Below are 27,995 nucleotides of genomic sequence, written 5' to 3' on the forward strand. Positions count from 1 at the left end.
TATATTTTTTGGTTGCGTTTTTCGTTTCTTCGTCCAGCTAATTACCGCCTCGTTCCTCCTCGTCAAGTAACTGATGCTAGATTGGCTAGATCCAGGGAATCTGAAGTAGATTGCATGACGAATTTAAAGTAGATTGCGTGACGAACTGCACGCAAAGCATCACTACTGTCTCTTCAGCGCTGAACTCGGTCCGTTGCATGACTTTTCGAGCTTTCACAATAATGAAAATTGTAGTGGTAGTTAGTTTTGCCATTTGTGCCTTGGTTTTTCTTCTTCTTCCGGACGATTCGGAAGCTGGAAAGACGAAGAAGGGTCCTTTAGTCACGGAAAAGGTTGGTAAATTATTCTTTAACGTAACCAGGGTATAAAAATGGGGAGATGAAATCAATGATCGTTTATAACAGTTTATAATCGATGGCAATCCATACCAGTCGATGAAGAAGATTTCTTTGGCCTTTTAGGCCTTATATTGATATACATCGATTGGTTGCACATGCTTTCCTGTGCCAACTGGAATAAGCATGAACCTAGGTTAATGGCCTTAGCTCTCTCGAGTCTCCTGTAGCTCAGTGGTAGAGCATCCGAACTAGTAAAGGTCTTTAGGTTCGACTCCTGATTATAGGAGCACTCGGATCTTATTCCGAGTATGCCTGTGTTACTTACTGAATAATACATCACTCTTTCTGGAATAAAGCAATTTATTAGTATACTTAATATCACATCTTTGCACACATAATCATTGTATTGATTTGTACTAGAAATACGTGATTCGCAAAACCTTGCGAAGCTAGGGCTGGGTGGACAGTTGATTCGAAGTGTTGTGTTGTCTTTTGTCTTTGCTCTGTGGTTTCCTGGTGTCTCCTTCATTTTCGCTGCTCAGGTTGAGTTTCGTTGTTTAATCTCCCTCGGCGAATCTGTCTTGTCCCTTGTGCGTCCTCTTGTGGTGCATTTGCTTCACAATTTGGTCGTGTTTCACCAACAGTAAACATTTTTCACTGTGCGATGAATAAACACGTTCAGCCCTCAATGAATCAACATGAGTTGTGTCTGACGCCAGCCTGTCTTCCAACCTGTCGCTGCCTAGCAAGCTTCCCTTTGTCTGATGTCATTCAAACTTCGTTTGCACTGTTGCCAAACAACAGCACGGACACCTTCAACAATATATATATATATATTTTTCGCTGGAATTTGCGCCGCTTAGCTCTGCCCAGGCCTTTAGTCCCGACAAATTCATAAACCTCCCTTCGCGAGGACATATATTTCATTTGAATTTTTGAACGGCAACGTAAGATTAAGACTAATTTTCTCTCCTTCTTTCTCTTATTATGAAATCAGGCTAAATTATAGAAAACAGGGCCACTTATTTACGTCTCACTGTATAAGAATAGCATCTATTGGGTTATGCGTCATTCTTCACATTTAAACAAGGTGAACCAAAGTGACCCTGTATTCCATAGTTGCTCTCAATCTGGATAAAGAAACCAACTGTATTTGTAAAGAAATGAAACATGAAATGAAACGTTTGCGGTGATGGGTTTATTCTGTTGCAAATTATCCTTGTAGATGTAGATGAACCAAAATATAAAACATTTCTTTCATTCGTCATAATAATAAACAATAATTATTTTAGTTGTGGCATTTTCCTGTCAGTTGATTCTGCGGTATGTTCTCCTACATGTACCAAACTCCTATGATAATCATATATTTCTGGATGGTACCCATTTGAGACAGATAATTTTCTTTCCCCTTAACTGTCCTTGCTCTGCCTTCTTTTATTTTTTTGACGTGTCACGGTTGTAACGTTACGCTATTCTAGGGGCGCAACGAGTGATAAATAGACGACCAACAGTCATAACTAAACAACAACTCAATGCTTTATTAAACAAAAGCAAGCACATGGCAAAGAGGTCACGTGACTAACATGATGTCACACCTTTCCTTTTGCGAAAAAAAAATAAAAAAAATAAATAAGAAAGTTGTACACTAAACGCAGTACTCGCAAATGAGGTTGCCATAACGGACTGAAACAAATAATGTCAAATAACAAATAACAGTCTCTTAACTTCAACTTGGTGATAATAATAATCAACTTCATCAAGGGTAACATTCTAAAGTTCTTAAACAAAGTCCTGTAAGTACTGTGGTGCCCTTGAGACTCGTCCACTCCTTGTCACAACTGAGGTTGGCTTTGTTGTGGGAGGTGGCTCCTGGCTTGGGGACACTGTCACCGGCTCTGCCTGCTTGGGTAGATCAACAGGGGTGTTTTGGACTGGTTGACCTGTGGCTTTGGGTGTGGTTGGTACAGCTGTTGTGGGTGATGTGCCCGTCTGGTTGTGTTGGGGTTGCACGACAAGTCTGGTTTCAGGCGACTGACCGAATGGTTCCTTGGACTGGCGAAGATGTCGTCGATTACTCCTGTACAATTTGCCATTTTCAGTCCGGACTTCGTACGACCGAATGTCAACTTGTCCTTCAACACACGCTTTGAACCACTTCCGTTCTCTGTCACCTTGTTTAGGGGCGACTCGCACAATCTCTCCTGACTGTAAGGGTGGAAGTTCTTTGCTGGTCCGGTTGTAGTACTTGGTTTGTTTGGACTTCTGCTTGATCAGTTTCTGCTTCACATCTTCTTGGACCTTTGGCTTTAGCAAAGAACTGCTGGTGGGAAGCAGCGTTCTTGTTCTGCGACCGAACATCCTTTGGGCGGGAGAACTTGACATTCCTTCAGTAGGAGTATTTCTCCAATCCAACAGGGACAAGTAAACATCTGTGCCGGCTTGCTTGGCTTTCTTCATGATGTTTTTCGCAGTCTTGATGGTGTTTTCGACTTTGCCATTGCTCTGGGGATAGCCAGGCGAACTTGTAATGACTTCGAACTCGTAGTTGGCTGCAAAGTCTTTGAATTCCTGAGAGTTGAATGGCATGTTGTCACTGATTAGCTGATTTGGGATTCCATGGACTGAAAACTGCTTGCGGAGTTTCTTGGCTATGTTTGCTGCAGTCTTGATCTCTAGTCTGTCCACTTCAAAGTAACTTGAGTAGTAGTCAACCACACAGAGATAGTCGGTATCATCTAGTGTAAAAACATCTACTCCAATCTTCTGCCAAGGGTGATCAGCAATTTCATGACAGATGAGAGGCTCTTTTGGTTGGCTTGACTGATAACAAGAGCAGATATCGCACTTTGAAATGTAATCAGTTAGTTCTGAGTTCATTCCTGGCCAATACACAGTTTCTCTAGCCCTGCGAAGGCAACTCTGAATTCCAGTGTGAGCTCCATGCAACTTCTCTTTAATTCTTACGCGTAGACCCAAGGGGATGACACAACGCTGTCCTTTGAAGATTAGGCCATCTTGTGCTGATAACTCATCTCTAACTAGGAAGTACGGGTGGAGAGACACAGGGACTTCCTTCTTAGTTTCTGGCCATCCACTGATAAGGGTCTTCTTTAACTGTTGGAGAGTGTCATCTTGAGCTGTTTCTGCTTGAATTTCTGTTAGCTGAGGCTCTGAGATAGAGAGAAAATCAGCTGCATGAATGGACTCCGTTTCCTCCTGTACTTTAGACTGAGTGATGTTTTTTAGAGAAGCTCTTGATAAGGTATCTGCCAAGTACATCTCAGAACCAGGTTTGTACCTCAAGTCAACATCATACTGCTGGAGTCGAAGCAGCAGTCGCTGCAGACGCTTTGGTGCTGAAACAAGGGGTTTCTTGTAAATTGATACCAGGGGTTTGTGGTCGGTCCACAAAATCACTCGTCTTCCAAACGTGTAATGATGATTGTGTTCTAGCCCGAAGACTTGAGCCAGAAGCTCTTTCTCGATCTGAGAATATCTCTGCTCCGCTGGGGTGAGTGCACGACTTGCATATGTAACCGGCTGACCCTCTTGCATTAGAACAAATCCAAGGCCATTTTGAGATGCATCACCTTGTCCTTCAGTTTGAGCTTGTGGACTGAAATACTTAAGGACTGGGGCTTGTGTAACAGCAGTTTTTAGAGACTGGAAGGCATCCTCTTGTTCCTGTGCCCACTGCCACTCAACGTCCTTGTGTGTTAGTTTGCGGAGAGGCTCACATAACGCTGACAGGTTACTGAGAAACTTCGAAAGGTACTTAACCATGCCAATGAGACGCTGTACACCCTGGACATCAGCGGGGGCTTCCATTTTCACAATGGCCTCAATCTTCTTGGGGTCAGGTTTGACTCCTTCATTGCTTAACAGATGTCCAATGAACGGAACTTGGCTGCATTTGAAGTCGAACTTGGCTTTGTTTAATTTGATGTTCCGGTCTCTGCATCTTTGTAGTAGGCGTACAAGGTTTGCATCATGATCCTTGTCTGCTTCTTCCTTGGTGTCACCTTGACCTGTAATCAGCAAATCGTCCGCTATTCTGTAGACTCCAGGTAATCCTTGCAGGTTTTGATCTAGCTTTTGCTGAAAGTATTCAGGTGCTGGGCTAATTCCATACGGCATCCTTAACCACCGATGTCTGCCCCATGGTGTCTGAAATGTAGTTAGGCGGCTCGACTGATCATCTAATTCGATCTGGAGAAAGCCATCTTTCAGATCTGCTTTGGAAAAGACTCGTGCTTTCCAAAGTTCAGGAAGAATGTCATCAATGACAGGCAAAGGGTAGTGGCTTCGACTGAGTGCCTCATTCAGGGGTCTGGGGTCGATGCAAACTCTGACTTTCCCATTCGCTTTTGCTGTGACCACTGCACTGGACACCCACTTAGTTGGCTCTTCTACTTTCTCTAAGACACCAACACTGACAAGACGGTCAATTTCTTCTTTGAACTTTCCTTTCAACGCGACAGGTACTCTGCGGGGAGGCATTATAACTGGTGGGACAAATTCATTTACTTCTAAGTGTAACTTTCCGTCCATTTTTCCAAGTCCTTTGAAGAGGTCTCCAAAGTCGGTTAACACTTGCTCCTTAGTAAGAGAACTACTCGGTGAGGCAGTGAAGACTTCATTGTTGCTCAAGAGTTGGATATTGTGACGTTGGACTACAATGAAACCCATCTGCTGTGCAGCACGAGCTCCTAGTAATGGTGTATAACTGCCATCCACTACAACAAACTCAGCATTGTATTTCTTTCTAGTCTTAGAATTGCGCATGCTGATTCTTGCTGTTCCAAATGCTGGAATTCGTTCCTTGTTGTAGGCTGTCAACAACTTGTTTGTCTTCCGAACCTCTGCTCCTTCTGGAAGGTATTCCTTTGGGAGTACATTGCATGATGCACCAGAGTCAATCTGCATTTTTACGGTCTTTCCTTGTATTTCCATAGCTGCAAAAATCTTACTTGGGAAATCACTGACATCAACCACTTCAGCAGTATTAACATTAACGTCCTCTGTGGAGAGGTCTACAGCCAAAAGTTCTTCCTCTGACGAAGTGACGGCTTCAAGAGCATTTACTTTCTTCCAATTGCTTTTCTTAGAGCTAGGTTTCGTAGCCTTTGGCTTCTTTTCCTTAGAGACACTCTTCTTTCCATGAAGATGACAGTTGCTCGCTATGTGATTCTCTTTCTTGCACTTCTTGCAGATTTGGCCAAAAGCAGGACACTTTTCTCTATTTCTTTCGTGAGACTTGCCACAAAATTTACAGTCGTCGACTATACTGGTGTGTGACTTTGGACGAGATGATTTGAGCGCGTTGACTTCACTTGATTCCTTGCCTTGACTTGACATATCTTGGACTTGCAATTTAGTCGCTTCGGCTGCTCGACAGCTATCAAGGCATTTTTCCAGAGTTAATTTCGGTTCCTGGAGAAGCTTTTTCCTCTGACCATTGTCCCTGATACCACAGACTAAAGGGTCTCGGATTAAATCATCTTTTAACAAACCAAATTCGCAGGTTTCGGCAAGTGTGCGAAGCGCTGTTGTGTATGCATCAATCGACTCATCTGCTTGTTGTGAACGATTATTGAACTTGTATCTTTCATAAATCACATTCGTTCGTCCTATGCAGTAGTTCTGCCACAACTCGAGCACTTTATCCATGTTTTCCCTCTCAGCGTCCGACGAGAACGACAAACCAGTGTGTATTTCCAGCGCATCTGGACCGATACACGTGATAAACGTGGCGACACGAAGCGTTGAAGGTTGTTTGTCCAAGCCAGTGACAATTTCATACGCTTTCCAAACCTGTACCCACTTTTTCCAATTGGCAGCCAGGTTTCCTTTAGTGTCCAATTTCTGGGGAAGTGATACATTGGCAATAAACCTTGATTGCAGCGGGCTAATAATGGGAGGAGCATCTGCTTCGTCCGGCATGTCCGTGGATTCAAAATGGCGGCGCGTTGAAGCACAATCTTCACACAATTGAGGCTTTGAAAGCTTGAATTCACTCTAAAGCGGCTTTCTACAACACGACGACTATCCCACTTCTGACACCATGTAACGTTACGCTATTCTAGGGGCGCAACGAGTGATAAATAGACGACCAACAGTCATAACTAAACAACAACTCAATGCTTTATTAAACAAAAGCAAAGCACATGGCAAAGAGGTCACGTGACTAACATGACGTCACAACGGTCATTTCATTGAGTACCTCATCCTTCAAAAGATAGCCTGCCCATATCACAAAAACATTTTGATTTTTCTTGGCTTTCATACCGCAGACACCAAAATAGGAAGCCTTCTCCTTTGTCATTGAATGCAAGGGGGATTGGGATTGAAATGTAATATGCCCCATAATAATTATTTGGAGCACTGTATCTGGAGCTTTATCTCCCATGATTTATCATTAGACCCATAACAGTGTTCTTTATTTTATATATACCAGTGAAAGATCTTGGTCATTTTTTTTTTGCTCTACAGAGGATGCGTATACATGGGGATAGTGCTCTTATAGGCAAACTGTTCAATTCTTTGGCCATTGAAGGCCTGATATTACCTCAGACACCCTTGGTGTTGTGGGGTGGCTTACTCTTTTTTCTGATGCTGTATAATAGCTTCAGACAGGAACAGTTTAATAGCTGGTTATTTGAAAGCCCCAAATAATTCAAATTGATGACTCCAAACTCTTAAAAAGGTTGTTAAAAAGTGATAAACAGACAGCCACAAGGGCTCCCTGGACAGCCACTATGCAGATAACACTGACAACGACATTGATTAGGTTTTAAAGTGTGATGTCACAATAATCTAAATTTGTTAAAAATATGGGTTTTGAGGAGATAGAAAGAGCATTCATGATGAAATGCAAATTTGGATGAGATATTGCCACTTTCATGCTCTGATGACTCCATACAAACCTTTCTGATTTAAAGATGAATATATTAAACAGCTCAAGTTGGGTCTAATATTTCTAAACCTGAAAAAACTCTTTGTGGTGTTCCACAGAGTCCTGTCTTGGGCCCTCTTCTGTTTCTTTTATGTGTGTCTATAACTCATCTGACAAGCTCAACCTTCTTTTTTTTTGCGGACAAATACTAATTTAGTTTACACTGACAAAAATCTAAGATCACTTGCACTTTCTCTAAATATTGAGCTAATAAATGTGCACTTGGCTAACTGCAAACAAATTATCTTTAAACGTTAACAAGTCAAATTTTGTTATTTCCTGCCCTTAACAGGAAAAGATTGTCAGGTAAACCTCCGAATGTTTGACTATAATACAATCTAGTTCATTTCTAAGAAAGGAAAGAGTATGTTAAGAGCGCTCCCCAGGAACTTTCACCTACGACCATGCAAGATAGAAAAATCGAAAATCGCCAAACTTTGTCATAATAAAGGACTACTAATTAAAAACCATTTGTAGAAAGACATGTTTCAGTTTGTTTCGATAATTGTTTTACCTTCAAAGTGACTTTTTCATTTTGGTGGCCTGTGAGCGGGTAAAACCGACTTAAAAGTGTCACTTGTATGGACCGCTCGTCTTGAAATTACGAAGGAGTAACATAAAAATCGAAGCAATTGATCATAAGTAAACTAAATCCCTCACACTTTCACGCTGTCAAATGTACATTCAATGTGATCCAGAATTTTTGGCCAAATTTTAAAAATTAACCGTTTCTAGCGGAATTACAGCATGCCAAAATAATGTAAAATTCAACCGCAAAAAAAGCATCCTGGTACATGGCTTTGTCAACCAAGACTATATTCATCAGAATAAGCAATGTTTCGTGTACGATTTGATGAAATAAAATTTTTGGGTAAATGAAACGATAAATTTTTGGAGCGCTATTTGAACATGCTATTTATCATCAAAAGTTGACCTTTTGACCTTTAAAGGAGGCAAGCTATTTTCACATCACACTCGCTAATTTTGATTTTTCCAACAAACAATTCAAAACTCTGGTTATTCTTTCATAGCACAATGTTCAATAAAGTCAATCGCTTGAATTGGGACAGGTTTAACGTTAGTAAATATGATTTTAGTTACGAACACGTAATTTGGTTTAGGGCTACAACATCGACAAATTTGCATATAAATTAGTTCGTTTTGATTTCCACATAGAATATTTTTATTTACGTTAACTTTACTAAACAAATTAAATCACAAACAAGGTTAGTCGTTACTTTAACTGATTATATGGCTTATTGTACCTTAAAAATCCTTTTCACAAGAAGAAAAGACGAGTTTGCTTCTAGCCGCCAAACGACCATTGAACCTTTTGACGTATCTCTTAACTGTCACGCAATATACGCTTTCAGTCAAAACGTGCGTGACCGCGGGGCAAATGACAAGTCAGATAAAGCAAACGTCTTGTTGAATGTTGTATCTTAACTGACAATAATTGAAATTGAATTTAAATGTGTCCGAGTTTCCGAATGTAAAAGTTTCTGACGTTGGCGCAACGATCCGCAACTCGTTACATTTGGTATCGTTCGTGCATTGGTCCCGTCCATCCTCCAAGACGTTTCGAGCCACCAGCCTAACGTGTATGCAGCTCCGACAGCTCAGCCAAACTCCAGTTCCTTCAATGAATCCAAAAAATACAGGAACTTTTGAAAAGCCTTACATTATTAAAAAAAAAATAGCCGGTACAAACTCATAGCATGAGGTAAATGGGTACCAAACACTTTTCTTTTCCGTGTGCGCGTGCGTGGCCGCTTGTGAAGAGTCACACTATGAAAGAGGGCGGGAAAATCCTGTGTTAAAAAGGGCAAAAAGGTAAGGGAACAAAAAGGAAATTACAGGTTATATGTAAAAAATGAAACACTTCTATCAGTTCATCAGCTTCGTAAAAACTGAAAGCTGTCCAAATACAACACATTTCCCAATTTATTCTGTTTGATTCCAGGATAACTTCAAGAAATGAAATATTTAAAAAAAAAAATGTTACTACGCAAATCATGTGCTTTAATTAATCTATTACACAACGAAGTCTTCCTATTTTAAATGAATAATGGAGACGAAATTTTCAATTTTTCATTTTCCATCCCACAAGCCAATCAAGGATACGAGAGCGAAAGAAAACGCAAGTGCGCGCGAATGTCTGCATTGTTGAAATCGCTCCCTTTCATGCTCTAAACATGGAGGGATTGAGAGGGAGGGAGATCCTAGCACTAGGAAGATCCTAGAGGGCGGATCATCCTAGCGCCATATGTTTTCTCTATTCAGTTTACATGCAAAAAGTTGCACTTGGCCCTAGCGCTAGGTTCTTCCTAGAGATAGGAGCTTCCTGGCTGAGAGATAGGAAGATCCTAGAACTAGGAAGATCCTAGCACCATGTAAACAACTTTCGCTTGGAAGATCTTAGTACTAGGGACAAAAAGAACAAACATGGCGGCAGCCGGGCGTTCAGCTGCTCAAGGCCGACAGTTATTCTTTTTTCCTTCTCCACTTGGTAACAACTTCCGAAAGGTTTTTTTCGCCTTCTCGGATCTTCTTAGTGCTTGGATCTTCCTTCCACCACGTAAACGGCCCCTTAATCAGCGAAACGAGCGACTTGTGTAATTTAAAGTGCGCGAAATTCTGAATTTTGATGCCAGTTAGTGTATCCAAAATGTCTGTTCTCGCCATGTCCTGTCTTACACAACTGGTTGAATACTTTTTTTTACCTATGAAGGAAAGTTTTGTTTTTCTCATTTAACTTATTGTGACGGCCACATGATATTTCAGTTCTTTTGTTCATTGTTCGTAGTCACGCGCTATGACGTGTACCGATTTCTGAATTTGGTCCCATCCGAAATCACTACCATGTGCATTTGGTAGAACACTTATTCCTGTGCTACACCGTGCTGACGAGAGCCAACCAGCTCGAAACAGCTGTGCACGGTTGCCGCATTCTGTTGATTCTCGGTTTGGTCTCTATCATGTCTCTGTCGTATTAAGTTTTCTACGCAGTCCGATCAGCTGTGCAGAAATTCGACTCATGAATATTTTTTCACTGATTGTATTTATCGTTAAAGCATTAAAGAGTGACGTTTTGCGTTAATCCAATGAGTGGCATGGCTCAGGCTTGTGTGTATACTAAGAAATATCAAGTCACTCGTGGAATATTTCAAGAAGTACCACTCGAAAGCATTGCATAACAAGTATGTATCTGACTGGAAGGTTCGCCCCCTGCATAAGCTATATACTATAACGGAGGTATGGTTTTTGAACCGTTTTGGTGGTACATGTTGTAACCAATTTGGTCTGACAGCGTGAGCCTGAAAACGGGAATGGATCCAAGAAACCAAGTCTGAAAATGGATATGAGTTTTAGACGACAGTTCTGAAAAAGGGTACCCAATCATTTGATATTTTGGTCTGAAATAGGGACAAGGTTTAGAGAACTGAGCTGCACACCCGAACCCCCATGGAGGGCTCGTCGGGGATACGCGATGCACAGTTAAGAAATAAATTCAAGTTGGGACACTATTTTAGAAACTGGCTACTTGGTAGGACGGGGTCATCTCAGAGTCGAGGTCATTTCGGGGTCAACTTGTGGATCGATTCGGCGTTGAGGATCATTCCGGCTACCCAACTGAGGTCACGTGCAAAGCAGGTGGCATACACAAAAGCGCTACATGTTGGCCTGTCGTCGTCGTCGTTGTCGTCGTCGTCGTCGTCCTCGTCGTCGTCGTCATCGTCATCGTCATCGTCATCATCATCATCATCATCATCATTATTATTATTATTCATTTATTTTTGTGTGCTTTTTTAAGTGAGCGGAAGTAAGCACGAGGCTATTGCGGAAATCGAGTGACGCACAAAGGGAGGGGGACAAAAAAATTTTTGCGCCTTTCTCGTCGCGCCTCGTTCGCACTCCACGCTTGCTTCGCGCTTGCCTCCACACACACATACACACACACACACACCCAAAATAACGCCTGTTCTGCAACCTATAGTGGAAGTCAGGCTAAAACGTTAAATTAATTTCCGCGTGGTATCTCTGCAACGTAATTTATAAAGTGCCGTTCAGTTACCTGCACGTGCCAGCAAAAGCCTTGCTTCTGTGTCCAGAAAAGAATCCCACACTTTATAACTTTTAAGGTGTGCCTTTCTATCATGACGCACTGAACATTTGCCGGATTGTCTGAGCTTGCTCAGCTTAGACCACAAATTCCGCCAACAACCTCAGGGTAACCACAATGGATGGCCCATGTGGTTTGTGAATCTAAGGTCCGCGTATTATTGCGTGACAGTTGTGTCATGCGAGGTATTTCGGCGACGTCAAAAGGTTCAATGGTCGTTTGGCGGCTAGAGGTAAACTCGTCTTTTCTTCTTGTGAAAAGGGTTTTTAAGGTACAATAAGCCATATAATCAGTTAAAGTAACGACTAACCTTGTTTGTGATTTAATTTGTTTAGTAAAGTTAACGTAAATAAAAATATTCTATGTGGAAATCAAAACGAACTAATTTATATGCAAATTTGTCGATGTTGTAGCCCTAAACCAAACTACGTGTTCGTAACTAAAATTATATTTGCTAACGTTAAACCTGTCCTAATTCAAGCGATTGACTTTATTGAACATTGTGCTATGAAAGAATAACCAGAGTTTTGAATTGTTTGTTGGAAAAATCAAAATTAGCGAGTGTGATGTGAAAATAGCTTGCCTCCTTTAAAGGTCAAAAGGTCAACTTTTGATGATAAATAGCATGTTCAAATAGCGCTCCAAAAATTTATCGTTTCATTTACCCAAAAATTTTATTTCATCAAATCGTACACGAAACATTGCTTATTCCGATGAATATAGTCTTGGTTGACAAAGCCATGTACCAGGATGCTTTTTTTGCGGTTGAAGTTTGCATTATTTTGGCATACTGTAATTCCGCTAGAAACGGTTAATTTTTAAAATTTGGCCAAAAATTCTGGATCACATTGAATGTACATTTGACAGCGTGAAAGTGAGAGGGATTTAGTTTACTTATGATCAATTGCTTCGATTTTTATGTTACTCCTTCGTAATTTCAAGACGAGCGGCCCATCCAAGTGACACTTTTAAGTCGGTTTTACCCGCTCACAGGCCACCAAAATGAAAAAGTCACTTTGAAGGTAAAACAATTATCGAAACAAACTGAAACATGTCTTTCTACAAATGGTTTTAGTAGTCCTTTATTATGACAAAGTTTGGCGATTTTCGATTTTTCTATCTTGCATGGTCGTAGGTGAAAGTTCCTGGGGAGCGCTCTTAAGTATTAAGGTGTAATATAGACTCAAATTTGGCTTGGAAATACCTTATTTGGTATATTGCTTCAAAAATTAGTAAATCGATAGGAATTGTTGCAAGATTAAGGCACTTTGTAACTACATCTACGTTATTGCATATCTACCTGTCTTTCATCCTCCCTTATTATTGCTCCCTCAGGGATTTAGCCCAGAGGGCAAAATTCAGAGGAGGTACTTTCATAGCTTGCGTCACCGTGTATTTTTTTGAGAAAGCACTATTATTAATCTGACTACAAAAGCATAAGGTTCGTGTTTATCCAAAATTTGGGATCCAGAGACTCTTGGTAAGCAAATATAAACTCGAAGAACTTGTCATCCATGCATTCATCATCAGCTACAAGTTTATGACTGGAAGCGATTTGTCAGACACAAATCATAAAGCTGAAACAAAGACAACAAACTGCATTTTGCTTCCTAGGATATATTGACTTCTGCAAACATTCTGATTCCACACGAAAATGTACAAATCAGGTCCTCTAACAAATCAGTGACTGCCACTTTACGCTTTCCCTGTTTATACAAAACTACAATTGACCTGCTTTCAGCTACCCTTGCTTCCTAGGTGCATTACACTTTTTACCTTTTCTACATCTTAGTTGAAATAACACTACAACATAACAGCATTCAACATATGTGGAATCAACTATGACCACTGGCAAATGAAAATAATGATGCTCTTTACATCACAGGGGGCAGCTATATAGCTATTACAAGTCTGTGTACGGTATAGTTGTATGGTATGCATACCTGCCAACCATCGGAGTACAAAAATTGGGAGACGTCTAGAAATCTTCAGGGGCAGCCAGCAGAACCGTGTCAGCAACAGTAAAGAGAGCCTCCAAGGGCTGTGGACATACTATACTTTGGGCTTGGGGGTGGGAAGATTTATGTACTAAAGCGGGAGAGTGGAAGATAAGGCAAAAAAGCATAACTGGGTATTGGGGTCAAGCCACCCAAATGGATCATGAAAAAAAAAATGCAATTCTGCAAAAATGAGCTCTTTTTTTTATCCACTTGCACTTTACAACCTACAGGGCTCATACTGGTCCCATATTAGTTCAGCAAATATCATCCCTGTGAATATGCTCTATTTCAAAACAGTCTCCACCGCTATGCAAGATGTATCTAATAACCTTTCTCTGCCCAACATTTTCACTTTATTCACCCGTTCAAATACAATACGCCATTTTTAATACCGCATTAATTCCTCGCGAAGCGAGGGCCAAAGGCCCGAGCGTAGCGAGGTTAATAAATTTGTCAGTTTCAGTGTTTTTCTTTATGCAAAGGTAGAAAGATGGTGCTGCGGTGCGTTGTTTACAGCTGCAGCAACATGAAAGACGTTAAAAAGTGAAACAGAGAATTTGGCGAAAGCAGCGTTCTTGTATTGACGTCACAGGTCCACTATCCCTAGTCTCCTGCCTTGCGCGGTTTTGTACACACCCGGAAGTGTAATTTCACGTCTTTGACCGCCTCAAACGAGGGGAAGAAAAATCGATAGCGCATTTATTTTTTCGATTTTCATACGAGAACAACAAGAAGATTCAATCAAGCAAATAAAAAAAAATCTGTCATATACACTTTAAAAAAGTCTTTCTTTGGAAAATAAAAGCTAACATGTGGCACAGTATTCCACCTGATTATTCAAATACTATCAAAACATAATTTTAAGATAAAACTGCACAAACTTTTACTTAAAGTTCTGTTACTTGAGGAGACCTATGAGGATATGTCTACTCTGATTTCCAAACTAATCCAATATGCATAATTTATAGCTACTTCTTTTCTCAAAGCTGCTATATAATATAATTTATTTAGTTATTTATTTTATAAAAATAAATACATACTTTCTTTCAATCTCTTAAATGTCATACTGCTTTGCTTTTTTCTAGTGTGTTTATGGCTCTTCAATAATATTTTATATTTCTTTTGCTCTTTCACTGCCTGCCTTAATTAGCTGTTGTCCTTGTGGTCCAGTGTAATAAGCTAAAAAATTGGTAAAATGTAATTATAATAATGATGGTGTTTCTTTTGTTTGTTTTTTAGGTTTTCTTTGACATCACTCATGGGGATGAAAAGCTAGGACGAATTGTGATTGGATTGTTTGGAAAAACTGTACCAAAAACTACCAAGAATTTTGCCACATTAGCATCTGGTGAGGTAATGGACTGGTTTCTGTTTGTCTTCAGGTAACCTAATATAAGTGGCTGTCACGCTACTGCGAGACCGCCAATTCAAGAAATGCACAGATGTCATTTGGTCAAAACATTTTGGTGTACGAGTTCCAGCTATGACAGAGAGAAAATTTCTTTTTTATTTTTCTACTGAACACTAGCCAAGGTAAAACTTTGGCAGCCCAAGTTCACTATTCAAGACAACAGGGAAAACATCAGAAAACGATTATAATAGCAGAACACTGATTCTGCATGTGCATTATAAACTTTGGTACATTTCTCTGTTGTACTCTGCAAAACAACAATGTGAAATAACCACATTCAAGGTTTTATGGAGAACATGAACAATAATTATTAATAATTATTGATAGTTACTTTTCCTTTCTCTTTCTCAACTTTAAAGTTCATCCATATTACACAAAATAAATGAGTAGAAATCATCACAGATTTATTCAGAAAACGGGAAGGTACATTTAATTGTTAAGTACCGTTTTTGTTGTCGTTGTCGTTAATCTCTGCTTAAGGTCCCTACTGATGTATAGACTTTGTACAAAGTTTTGTTTGGCTGTTAAAGTACATGTAGTGATTAAATAGTACACTTGGACAGGTCAAAGAAACTGGAAGTCAGGTCTGTGTGGCGCATCGATCATTATGCTATCATAAGCAACCTCTGATATGACATCAAGTAGCATAACAGAAGTACTAAAAAAGCAACGTCACACTTAGCCTGCGTGGCAGGCGCTAGAAAGGGGAAGGGAGAGGAGAAAATTGGGCGCGGGAGAAACGCGCGGCGCGAGGGAGAGGGGAAAAGGAAGCGCCTGCAGCGAACCCATTGTTTATTTCGTCTCGCCTCCTCATTAATATGCAAACGGCCAACATTTGCGACCGTCTGCCTGTCAAATGCCAGCCAATAGAAATATTTTTTTCGCAGGAACCCAGAGTGCGCGTGGATAAACACTAAGTGATATGGCCGATCGAAAAGAATTACGCTATTGCGTACAGGATTTTGATAATTCTTTTCCACAGTGTATTAGTTTTAAGGACTTTGGGCGGTTAAACCACCTGCGTGTTTGAATGTCTCACAAATCAATGATTACTCTGCAACAGCGAATGGGTGAGAATTTTGATCACAAGGCGATTATTTGGCAGAAATCCATCGAGTGCAATAAAATAAATACTGTTAAATCAGCGAGCTTTTCCGACAAATTACACGCAGATAAACCCATACTCTCCACTTCAAAAATTTGGTCGTTAATAGTGCTAGTAAGAGGGCAAATTACTAGCACAGAAGCAGTTTGAGTGTGGCCATTGCGATTTCTATTTTCTAATAACACCAGCAACTGGAAGATAAGACTCTTTCCGAGACCCATCAGTAAAAAACTGGAAGATAAGACTCTTTCCGAGACCCATCAGTAAAACTGCCACCAAGTTTTTCTTTCCATACAGTTGTTTCACCGCTTTTCTCTGTTCATCTTTCAAGGCTATTTTGCGACCTTTATCTTCTAACTCCAGCAAGATTTCCTTCAAAATTTGCTCAAACTTGGCTTCCCTGTCTCTTTCAAGTGCATCTGCCATCTTGATTTTCAGTCTCAAATGGCTTCCAAAACATCTGGACCAATCAGAAGGTTGTATCAGGCAATGATTGACGCATAATTAAAAACGAACCAATGGCGATTTTTCGTTCGCCGGCGAACGAGAAAGACGAAATAAACAACAGGTTCGCTGCAGGCGCTTCCTTTTCCCTTCCCCCTCGCGCCGCGCGTTTCTCGCGCGCCCAATTTTCTCCTCTCCCTTCCCCTTTCTAGCGCCTGCCACGCAGGCTACGTCACACTATCTTTCTGACTAAAACTATTCAAGTATCTAAAAAAAACTTGTGGCGTACACGATGGGAACAATTGAAGCCACTTATTGACTAGTAGTAATCAAAGATTATAGAGTGCGTTCGACAGCCTAAAGTTGTGCAATTGTACGGCCAGCTGCGTGACTTTTTTTAGGTAGCTCTTTCGTCCTTTTATATCTGTACGTATTGTGTAACTACCAAGGTGAAATATTTGCAATAAACGGAGCTGAGTTTAAAATGTCAGCGGCTACGTTGTTGAACTTAAAAAATAATAGAAAGTATGTTCGGTCCGTCTGTTGCGTGATACCGTCGAACTTTAAAATAATGCACATCATTTTCGATAAAACGCTTTCAATCTTTGAGAAAAACGAAACTTACAGGCCAGCGTACTATTTTGGTCATCTACTCAAAAGGTATTTTACCAAAATGCCGCGAAACTTACGCGACTATAAAGCCGTAGAAATGTCAAACTAAAGCGAGCTAATTTGCATACAGTTTTGAAAGACATCTCAGGGCCAAGGTTATACAGAGAGCGGACAACTCTATCCAGTGGATAAAATGTTCCCCACTGAACCAACAGATTTTACCCGCTGGATAGTGAATTATCCGCTGTTCTGAACATAGCAACGATTTTGATGATCGACGATGGTCTTTTCGTGGTTGAAATCTATTTCTGACACGACGAAATGTACAACGGGCGTGCAGTGCTGTCGTGTTCGATGAATTTATTTCCCGCGGAAAATTATTTTACCGCGGCCACAAAATGTGTTAGTTCTTCAATGCAATCTTTCCCAAAAAAGATTTCTGGAAGAAAGGGAAAAGATTCTGCAGAGATATTTCCATCCAGTGAATATTGATGAACATTGCAGTTGAAATGTGATCCTGTAAAATATTCCCGATGTATGCAAATTTTGCACGGATAAACTGCGTCTGTCTTCCAACCTGTGTGCCTAGCAACCTTTCTTTGTCTAACGTCATTCATACTTGTTTTTCCCTGTTTCCAGGCAACATTACGTTGTGATGTCATCCGCCCCTGCAAAAACATTTGCGGGGATGCCACATGTGCGTCCCAAGATCCATCGACGACAAAAAAATCTCGATTAAAAGCCGTAACCAAGATTAGGATGGCATTCTGCGAACGCAATTATTGATTATCAATTAACACTCTTCTTTCTCTGTCAACCTTGCGTGCTGCCTCCCGTCTGGGCCGGTCTTCTACACATACATGTACACCCACTGTCCTGTGAGGCAGGTTCAGGTTCTGTGTCATTGAATCCTCTTGCTGATGGATGTCAAGTTCTTATGGATACAACCTTTGTAATGGGTGTCTCGACATTGTAGACTTCCCCTTGGGTGTTGCCGACTCCACCACTGCTCCATGGACAAGTCCCTCTTTGTCTTTAATAACTCGTTCTACTTGGCCGAGCTTCCAGAGTCCTCTATGCAGAACAGCCTTGTGAACAATTGTCTCTCATGCTAACTGTGGGACCTTGGGCATGTTTCATTTTAAGTCTGTGGGAATTCTGTAACCCAAGAAGGTACTCTTTTCTCCACCGTCTCTAGAAATGATCCTTAAGTCTTTCAAGCTGGGCTACTTTTCCTCTTGCGTCTTCAGCGTGAACTTGATTGACTTCAATTTCTTCTTCTTGATCAGGCATAGGCAACGAACATCTCCCATACAACAAATGAGAAGATGTCAAGGGTTCTTCAATGTCTCCACTGGATACAAATGTCAGGGGCATTGAGTTTAGTGTTGCCTCTATTTCAATCAGTACTGTTTGAAACTGACCCTTGCATTCTTAAGAATCTTCTTTAGACACTGCTTCATGCCCTGCACTAATTGTTCAAAATAGTTCCCCCACCACAGGGCCGAATCCAGGTTAAAGGTCCATTTCACTCCTCTGTTGGCAAGGTGTCCTCTTACTTGAGGTAATTTGAACAAGGCCTTTAACATATTGGAGGCTGCCTTAAAGGTCTTATCATTGTCCAAATTCATGTCACAAGGTAGTCCTAAATGACGTTGAAATGATGAAAGTTTTGGATGAACGCTTCTGCTGTCAAATCTGGAACAGTGTCTAGGTACACGGCTCTGGATACTGCACAAGGACATTGAGATTTAAGTGTTAAGCATGTCTCCATTCTCCTTAATGTAAACTGGGCCCGCTAAGTCCACTCCCGTGTAAGTAAATGGTTGGCCCTTTGTGATCCTAAATAGAGGCAATGCAGGCGGATTGGCTGGACTGTAGGGTTTCTCTTGCAACCGGTGACAGAGTGTGCATCCGTGCAAAGTCTTCTTTACAACTTGTCTTCCTCAGACAATCCAAAATCTTGACAGTAACTGTGTCAATGTTTCTTTAACACCATTATGGTAGACTCTCTCGTGGCAAGCTTTAACAATGAGTGACTTACATCTGACCTCAAGGCAAGGTTTTTCTCTGAATCTGATAATGCTGCATTCCCTAGCCTTCCACCACATCTCAAGATTCCCTTGGGTCCAGGAACACTCCAAATTCTCTTTCCCAGCTCCTGAGCTTCACATTCAATGTCAGCATAAATTGAACATCTCTTATTAGAGCTCTTCTGCTTCAAGGATATCTTCTATTGTAACCAGTCCACCACTCATTCCCTTGGACTTGAGCTTTCTCTCGAATTTTAGAACGAGGGCTGTAACCCTCAACAGTTTTTCCAGAGTACTATTAATATTTCTTGTAGTATATACAGTGGCACTCAAAGTTACGTGAAACAATCCTACAAGAAGTTATGAACAAGGTTCATGTGACACTTTGTTGCAACGTTTCACCTTCGCCTCCTGTAGGCACTTAACTGGGGCTTGTTTTTTGTTAATAGAATCTTCATTGATCTTCTTCCTCTCTTCATAGAATTTCAACCATTGTGGTCCTAAAAACCACCTTCTGTCTGCCTTTCGCAAGTCTTGATTTAGTTTTCATGTACAACTGGTAAGCTGCTTTGTCGTCACCATCTCCAGTAATTTTGTCATCATCATAGAGATTGCACACAGTCTGGCTGGATCTTCACATTCATACTTCAAAATGGGATACTTGAGTGTAGCATTCAAGAGGAACGGGCTGGAGGATAGGCCAAATGCTACATGGAAAAAATCTTAATACAATTGTCTTAGGATGTTCCCTAAAGGGGTCATCTAACCACAAGAATCTTAGGGCATCATGATCTTCTTCAGCTACACCAATTATGAGGACTGCTTTTTCTATATACCCTACAAGCACGGTTTGATCAGAAAATCTGCAATAGTTTCTGACAGTGGTGGTCCAGAGTATAGACAGTCATTCAGCAAGGGGTCTCTACCTTGCTTAGCTGAAGCATAGTAGCTGGTTGTTTGGTTGTCTTGATGAACCACTGGGTGATGAGGCAGATAATGAACTTCCCCCACTTCTGCTACACCCCTTTCCTCAACCCTTTCAACAATGCCAGTATTCAGCTGTTCCTGCATGACTGTGATACTCCTTAAGCACTTCCAGATCTCTCCTGAGTCTGGATAGCAGCAACTTCAAATGATTCTTGCTGAGACTGTAATTGTCAGGTAGAACAGGGTGTGGCTCCTTCCAAGGAAGGTTGACTTTGTACCTCTTACTGTCATAGCATATACATTGTTGGAAGTCAATGTAAACACTACTCTTATTAGGAAACTATCCCCAAACTTTCCAGCCTCCAAAACTTTTTAAGCTCGCTATCCAACACGTCTGAGTCCAGGGGATTCATGACTTGGCATTTCAACACATGCGAACTTGTCAAATTAATGGCAGTGCTTGACGAAGGTACTTGATAATGAACTGGAACAGACAAGACCCAAGCCAACTTGGTATGGATTGCTGTTGGTCCTGACTCCCCCTGGACTACTCTACCAGTGACAAGATTCCAGTATTGGTTTGTGCCAACCAATATGTCAATTTGTGCTTCTCCTTCACAATCATCACCGAAGGTTAAATCAATTTTTGGTAAACTCTGGCCTTTAAATGGAGAGCTAATAACAGGCACACAAATAGCAGAGAGTGTAACATTGTCACTACCTTCTATGTCTATGCATAGGTTAACTATTTTGCACGGTTGGCAACTTCCAGTGTTTGATCCAAACAGTTTGATTGTTAGTGACTCTGAGTGCAAAAGAAGAACGTTCATGGCATCTCTGGGTTTCTCTGTGACCTAAGATCTCTGGCTTCCTTCATCGAGGAAGACTCTACAAACTTGGTGTGATTGCTGTTTTCTGGACTGTACATGGTTGCTTTAGATGTCTGTAGGAGAACATTTTTCTTCTAACACACATGGTAAGAGATGATGTCTCCCTTTCCTTGCTGGCTGTCCTTTCACACTTCCACTTTTCAGGGTCCACAAAATTAATGAGTTTGTTACTTGGATCACAAACACTGTTCAGAGTGATATTGCCCTTAACACTTACTATGTCAAGACTTGAGAATGACACTTCCAGCTACTGACATGGTTTTTCTTGATGCAAATGAAACAAAAACTTCTCAAAATCTCTTCGAACTTTTGAACATTTGTCACAATGGTACATTGAACAGATGGGTGATTCTGGCAACAGTAGACATATCCAGGGTTTGTTTACCCTCTTATCTGGCCATAAGTGCTGAGGTAGTGGGAGGCCCCTTGCCCCCTGATTTGTTCATAGGTGGCAAATTTTTATCTTTTTTCACAGAAGAACTGTTAGTGTCTAAAACTGCAGAATAATCACAGGACTCTCTGTTTTCCAATTCTTTTCTATTTCCTTCAAAACAGCCTCTACTTCCCAGGTTTCTTTGGGGACTTTACTGCAGATGTTCAATCTGATGTCCTCTGGGATTTTATGAAACATAAATGACAACAAAAGTCGTCCATATTCGTCTACATTTCTTCCTAGTGCACTTAGCACACAAACGTTTTGCTTTCATTTTGAACGATTTTGGCTTGGATAGATGGTGACAACATTGAAATGGAGATCAGCGAGGCTTCAGAATTTATGGATGAGATTGATATTGTGGTTCATTGACTTCATAATCCTCTTTTTTAGGCTTCCCCTTAACTTGCCTGGCACCCTGATAACTGGAACCAGCCATCTGCACAGACCAGATGATGAACTTTCTCAAAGCATGTTGTTAGCTCTTCTCAGAGTTTCCTGCAGAGTTGGCGGAGATGGACCTGAGTCGGAAACATTTTGCTGAAAGCAGCTTGGAAGCTCTATTGAGTATCTCAGAAACCTTGTTTTTCATTTCTCTCTCCACATGCCTCATATTCAGTGCAGTAATTGTACATCCCTCATTTCAGTGGAAACAATATAATTTTGACAGGTGAAATTGCACTCAGGCTGTGGCTGTGTCTCTGTGGAGTCAATTGCAGGTGCCTGTTAACGTCTCTTTCTGCTTAATCTAGCAGCAAACTGGAGGGAAGCCTACATCCCGATTATATTCATTAACACGCAGTCTCAAGTACTGTGTAGTTTTAATACCCCACCCCCCCCCCCCCACCAGCACCACTAGTGCAAATGGTAAACATGTTTAGATCCTAAATAAGCTTCATGTACAGTTTGTTTTCATATAAAGCTAATGTAATGTTATACCTAATTTCTTTTGACATAAAATCTGTTGCCTGGATAATAACCTTTGGTTGTTATTTTGTATTACAGAAAGGCTTTGGTTACAAGGGAAGCAAATTTCATAGAGTAATAAAAGATTTCATGATTCAAGGTAAGAGATGAAGGGCCAGGCACCATTTCATGTGCCAGAGCTGGGGCTGGCCTCACTTGATAAGTCCACATCAAACAACTGAAGTAACAGTCACAAATGATAAGAAATCCCCAGAGATACTGAGGTAGTCTCACTCATTTATGCGCAAAAAAATGCAAATTTAAACAATTTAACTACCAATGAACTTCTTTTTCATACAACTTTTGTCAAAACCTAAATGGAAATTTATCCATAACTGTTGTTTAAGGTCACTTAGCTTTCAAACAGATATGGTAGTTGTTGTTCTCTCAATCACATACAAGTAAAAGATTAACATAAAAACCATATAACTGTTCTAAAATTAATGTTAATTTGTAGCTCATTAGTCCAACTTCTACTGTGTAGACTGCATGTACCACACATAGACACTGGCTGATCTCACTGAAAAAAAAAACAACAAACAATTTAACAATGAATATTTTATTTTCTGCAGTACTGTATTATGTACAAAATCAAGCAATGCAAGTCATATTTGATACTCATGTAAAAATCAAAATTTCATGCTTAACACCTACTTCAAGTTAGCCTGAATGTTACATCCTGCAGACAAATCAACTTCAGTTGTGGGTGGTTATTTTTTATTATTAGCTTTAAGTAGTATTCTGTTTTTCAAACTTTTCAGAACAATACAACAGCTTTTTGGTGGTCAGATATTGAAAGAATGGCAACTGAGAAGAATTCCAGGGTCGTAACATTGTATATCCGGGACCCATTGATCCCTATTTTCTTGCCGTAATTTTGATCCCTGAGCCCCATTTTCCCCAAAATGTTGATCCCTGAGCCCTGATGAAAAAATTGATCCCGTCCATTTTTTACACAAAATTTCAACTCAGAAAACTTCGTTTATGTCCATATATAAAATATAGAACACGTTCAAATGGGCTGATGAGAAAAACATTAACTCTAAGTCTTAGTTGAAGTTGTAAGTTCTATCATAGCTTTAAAGATATAGATGAGTTAGCCTGCAGTGCAGGCGTTTTTCATGGGCGAGCGCTGAATAATAAATTTAGTTCGCGTATTTTTCCCTCCTCTCCCCGTCCCCCCCTCCTTTATTTCTCAGCCAGTCGTCCTCTCCCTTAGGGTCACTTTTGACTCGCTCCAGCCCTCTCGCGCTTCCTCGCCCAAGATGACAGCAACGAAGGATTATTCAGCGCTCCCGCTCCAAAAATACGCCTGCATTGCAGGCTATAGATGAGTTGACCTCTGTGCATTATTCTGAATTGTTCAATCAAGTTCTGCTATTAATCGTGCTTTCAGTAAGGGTAAACATAATTGTTATGCAAAGGAAATAGCAGATTATGTCAAGTGCATAACTTCAGATGCAAAACATTAATCGGACTAATAATGTTGTTTGTTTGAAACATTTTGTTTGGTTGTGTAGGAGGAGACTTTACGAGAGGAGATGGGACTGGAGGTAATCCTTTAAGGGATAATAATTAATGAGTATTTACAGTCGACTCCCAATAACTCGAACCCTCGCTAACTCGAACCTCGCGCTTACTCGAACCAACATCGATTTTCCGTGGATTTCGTTCATAGATTTACTCTAATTTTACCCTCGGTAACTCGAACCCTCGATACCTTGAACCTCCCGCTAACTCGAACCAATTTTCATTTCCCTTCAGGTCAGTTTTTCCTTATTTCCGGTCATTTGTTCTCAACTCCCGGTAGCTCGAACTCCCGATAACTCGAACCTTTTTCTATTCCCCCTGAAGGTTCGAGTTATCGGGAGTCGACTGTATTTAACTTTAACTTACGCCAGACAGTTTTCTTCGTTCCTGCAACGACGGCCAGTTTAGACAGTTGAGGATGGTGTCATTGAAAACTAATATGCATCTACAGATGTTACAGGTCAAAATTAAATTCAAGTCTCACTTTTTTTACTCCCCTTTCTACTAGCAAACATCATCTTTCTAATGCTCTTATTCTCACCTCCTCTTCCCCCAACCTCTTGTTACTGTATTTACGCTCCCAACCACTACCTACACTGTAGCTAATTCCCCCTCTAACATTAACGGGGACCTGAACTGTCACCAGTCAGATCTGTAGTCCACTGCCTTCACCACTGCACAACACAGGACAACAATGCAAAATTCTCCATATTTCTATTTGTCATTATCTTAACCTGCGATCAGGCTCACTTTTCGTTTCGCTTCGTAAACAGTCCCGCGAAAAACGCGAAATTAGAAAAATAGAGCAAGCGAGCCAAAACTTAAATTTATTAATTTGGAGAAGTTCTTGCCGTGGAGAAGCTAAAGATTTGCCTTGAAATTTCAAATTCTTTCATCTTTCGTATTCGTTTAGATGTACATGAGTTTCATATTTTTTCACTTTCATCTCTTTACGGTCATGGGAATATTACGAATTCACAAAATGACTAGCTCCTGGTTTTTCGTGATAGCTTAGTTGGTCGAGCACTGCGCTGTTATCGCAGTGGTCATGGGTTCGAATCCCGTTCAAGCCTGAATTTTTTTCAGGCTTTCTTTTCGCAACTGCTTAAGATGCGTAAATGACTGTGGCAGTCATTCAGTTATTCATTTTATTCTTTCCCTTTGTATTAATCAGATAAGTATGAGTGGAATTACAGTGCAACGAACTCAACCCGGGCCACCGAAAAAAACCGATACTTTGAAATTTAAACAAATGTTCTCGTTTTTTGATTGGTTTACAAGCTACCAAAGCCAGACTCCTTTGCTGTAAACGTGACCAGTGATTGGCTGATCAATGTTGGGTGGCCCCGGTTGAGTTCGTTGCACTGTAAATGTGTGGAACATTTTCAATTTTATGGTACTTGCCGTGGTTATTGCGTTCTCCTGACGTCGAACGCAACGTAATCTGAAGCAAGCTCTCTGTGTATTCAAACTAGCATTTCCAATCTCATGTTAATTTGCACTTTTAATTCCTTTGGCCGGGTTTATTTTATTTTATTTTTTTCATTGTTTGTGCTCAGAATCTTGCTTCTTCTGCCCCAAAACCGGGGAAAGAAGAAGGTCAAGAAGGTTTACAATTCACGTTTCTTTTTTTCACCCGTTCAGGAAAAAGCATCTACGGGGAGAAATTTGATGATGAAAATTTCAAGCTGAAGCACTATGGTCCTGGCTGGCTAAGTATGGCAAATGCTGGAAAAGATACGAATGGTTCGCAGTTTTTCATCACCACGGTTCTTACGTCCTGGCTTGATGGCAAACATGTAGTGTTTGGTAAAGTTCTTGAGGGCATGGTGAGTTTTGTCACTAACAAGCTCAAATATTGGGGATTGGGGAATAAGTGGCTCATCACTGAGCCAAAAAACAAAAAGCCAACAGAGAATAGCGTTAAGGCGCTGTTACACTGGGCAATTTTTCTTGCAACTTGTCTCGCAATTTTGTTGCAACACAAGTTGCACGAATCGTTGCCTTGTGTAACATGCCCTGAAGTGAACATGTCTCGCAATTTTTTGTGTTGTCGCAATTGTTGCGAGAAGTAGAAGTCGCTTCTACTTCGTGCAACGACGTTACGGTGACTGCAACAAAAAAAAGTGTAACAGCGCCTTTAGTCTTTCGCTGCCTTTTGTCCCCAAGCCTGTGACAGTACAGGCTTTCTGAGCTCTTGGGTCTAGCAACAAGTGTTATTGAATGGAAATAACCTATGCCGTGAATCATTTCAGTTACTTGCCTGATTTTCTGTTTTAATCCACCATACGGAAAAAAGATGGCACTTGTATATTTTACCACAGTAACTTGCGAACCTAACATACCAATACGCACATAGAAAGCCACATTTTTCTGCGACATTCGTCTCTTTACTAACAACTTTGTGTATGCTAGGTGTGAAATTTTTAGAACTTTTCCGTGCATTTTTATAATCGTTCTTAGGTTGTTCGTACGCTTAGAATTATGGGTAAAGGTACTGGTCGCCATGTTTTTCTGTGAATTGCTTGAATGTTTACTTCTTTTTCCTTGTTTTTTTTTTTTTTGTCAAAAAAATGCCATAGATTGCCAGAGTAGAGAGATTGAATAGTGTTGGGAAAAATAGGGCTTTTATAAAATCAGGAACATGGAACATTCCGGTACATGAAAAGAGCGAAATAAATTAATGAAGAAACATAAAAAATATATGAAAACTGGAAATGAGACAAAAACCTCTCAATTATGAAGCACGAATAATTAGGTTTTTGTGAGACAAGAAAGGTGCTAGTTATCCGTGTCTGGTTGGTGGAGAACAGTAGATCTTTATCGGGTGTATCAGGTTACTATAACATAGCGTGTCGTCTAAGATAACCTGGCCCGGGAGTAAGTTAACTTAGCTTCTAGCTGCCTTAAAGATCAAACCGCCGTGAAGATCGAAATTTCCAGGCACGTGGTTTCAGTGTTAAGTTTAACGTTTTCTTTTGAGCACTCTAGAGGCGTTTGGTTTCCACCCGATTGGTAGTTTCCTGCCATTTCTTCACCTCGTGTTCTCGTTCTTGGGCATTCTTTTGTTCGTTGTTTAAGTTCATTTCTTGCTAGTTCACATGTTTGTGCTGGTGACTTTGGGCTGAGTGATTCTGCTGGTATTTTTTTTTTACGGGTTCGGCAGGCGTACAGTTGCTAAAGTCATCAAATTGGACCTCGATGTCGTGCGAACCTCAAAGCCTGGCATTATCATTCTCGAAATAGGACGAACGACCCTACCTTCTTTCCCTTTTCGTGGCCAGTCCGTGTTAATACAACAGCAGGATTCCAGCTTTCTTAGTCACAAAGATGTCATCATTGCTGCAAAACTTACCCTACCACTAAATTATAAGACAACAAAAACTAAATCAGCTTAACCAGAACAAGAGAAAATATCTGTGTAAAAAGGTTCTTCTTCGGGAGGACATCCTGCCACATGTTCGGAATGGCAAGGCTGCGTGACTTCCTCGCGCGTTTTAATCTTTTTTACCTATGTTGATCTTATCACCATAGGTCCTAGTCGGCATGCAGTTTTGAGTTGGTACGTATGTTTGTGTGTAACGAAGAGTACTGACAACCAATTATGACCGGCGTGCTTCTAGCGATAATTGATAATTGATCTTTTGTTTTTTCATTAATTTATTTCATTTTTTTCGTGTTCCGGAATGTTCCATGTTCCTGTATTTATTAGCCTGCGAGCAAGCTCTCCCTCCATCTCCCCCCCCCCCCCCCCCTTACCCCTCCGAGAACTTCCTCGCAGGCTAGGTTCTATCGAAGCCTGGAAAATTTTGCTGTTTCAATAAATTTTCGTATCCTTTTGACCAGTATCTTGTCCTATGCTTGTTCATGTCAACACTGGTATGAATTTTGTTGTAGGATGTAGTGCGAAAAGTGGAAAACGTTGAGGTGGACGGAAGCACCCCAAAGAAGGATGTAAAGATCAGCGACTGTGGAATTATTAAAGTAGACAAGCCTTTCAACGTAGAAAAGGAATCGAATCAGTAGATTGTTCTTTATTTCGTGTGTAATTCAATAAGGTTTTGGAGATGAAATACACGTTTTTAACCAATTTTGTTGTCAGTGACTTTTTATTTAAGTAATATTTTTCGTCGACGTCGCAGTAACACTAAGTGCTCATCTAGAAAGCTTATACCTTTTGCTAAAAAAAAACCCTTGTTACTATTTTCCACATCAAGATCGGATAAAA

The 27,995-nt window shown here is 40.6% G+C and overlaps 1 protein-coding gene, 1 long non-coding RNA gene and 1 other non-coding gene across 3 annotated transcripts; all 3 read left to right on the forward strand.

The window, feature by feature from the left end:
* The first annotated feature begins 33 nt into the window (after nt 1-33).
* LOC146477095 (peptidyl-prolyl cis-trans isomerase B-like) lies at nt 34-27,857 on the forward strand. Its single transcript, XM_085114068.1, has 6 exons — nt 34-332; nt 14,656-14,769; nt 22,277-22,337; nt 23,758-23,790; nt 25,412-25,596; nt 27,665-27,857. The coding sequence occupies exons 1-6, from the start codon at nt 198-200 to the stop codon at nt 27,791-27,793; spliced, it is 657 nt and encodes a 218-aa protein (XP_084970194.1). The 5' UTR covers nt 34-197; the 3' UTR covers nt 27,794-27,857.
* LOC146477096 (uncharacterized) lies at nt 14,705-22,270 on the forward strand. The gene is made up of 3 exons (XR_014865509.1): nt 14,705-14,798; nt 15,187-15,250; nt 21,665-22,270. It is a non-coding gene; the product is annotated as an uncharacterized LOC146477096 (long non-coding RNA).
* On the forward strand, nt 24,763-24,840 carry Trnan-guu (transfer RNA asparagine (anticodon GUU)). Its single transcript has one exon. It is a non-coding gene; the product is annotated as a tRNA-Asn (tRNA).
* Nucleotides 27,858-27,995: the final 138 nt, after the last annotated feature.

The sequence above is a fragment of the Pavona decussata genome, unplaced genomic scaffold (genome assembly GCF_977016875.1).
Source record: "Pavona decussata unplaced genomic scaffold, jaPavDecu1.1 SCAFFOLD_72, whole genome shotgun sequence".
NCBI classification, from domain to species: Eukaryota; Metazoa; Cnidaria; class Anthozoa; order Scleractinia; family Agariciidae; genus Pavona; species Pavona decussata.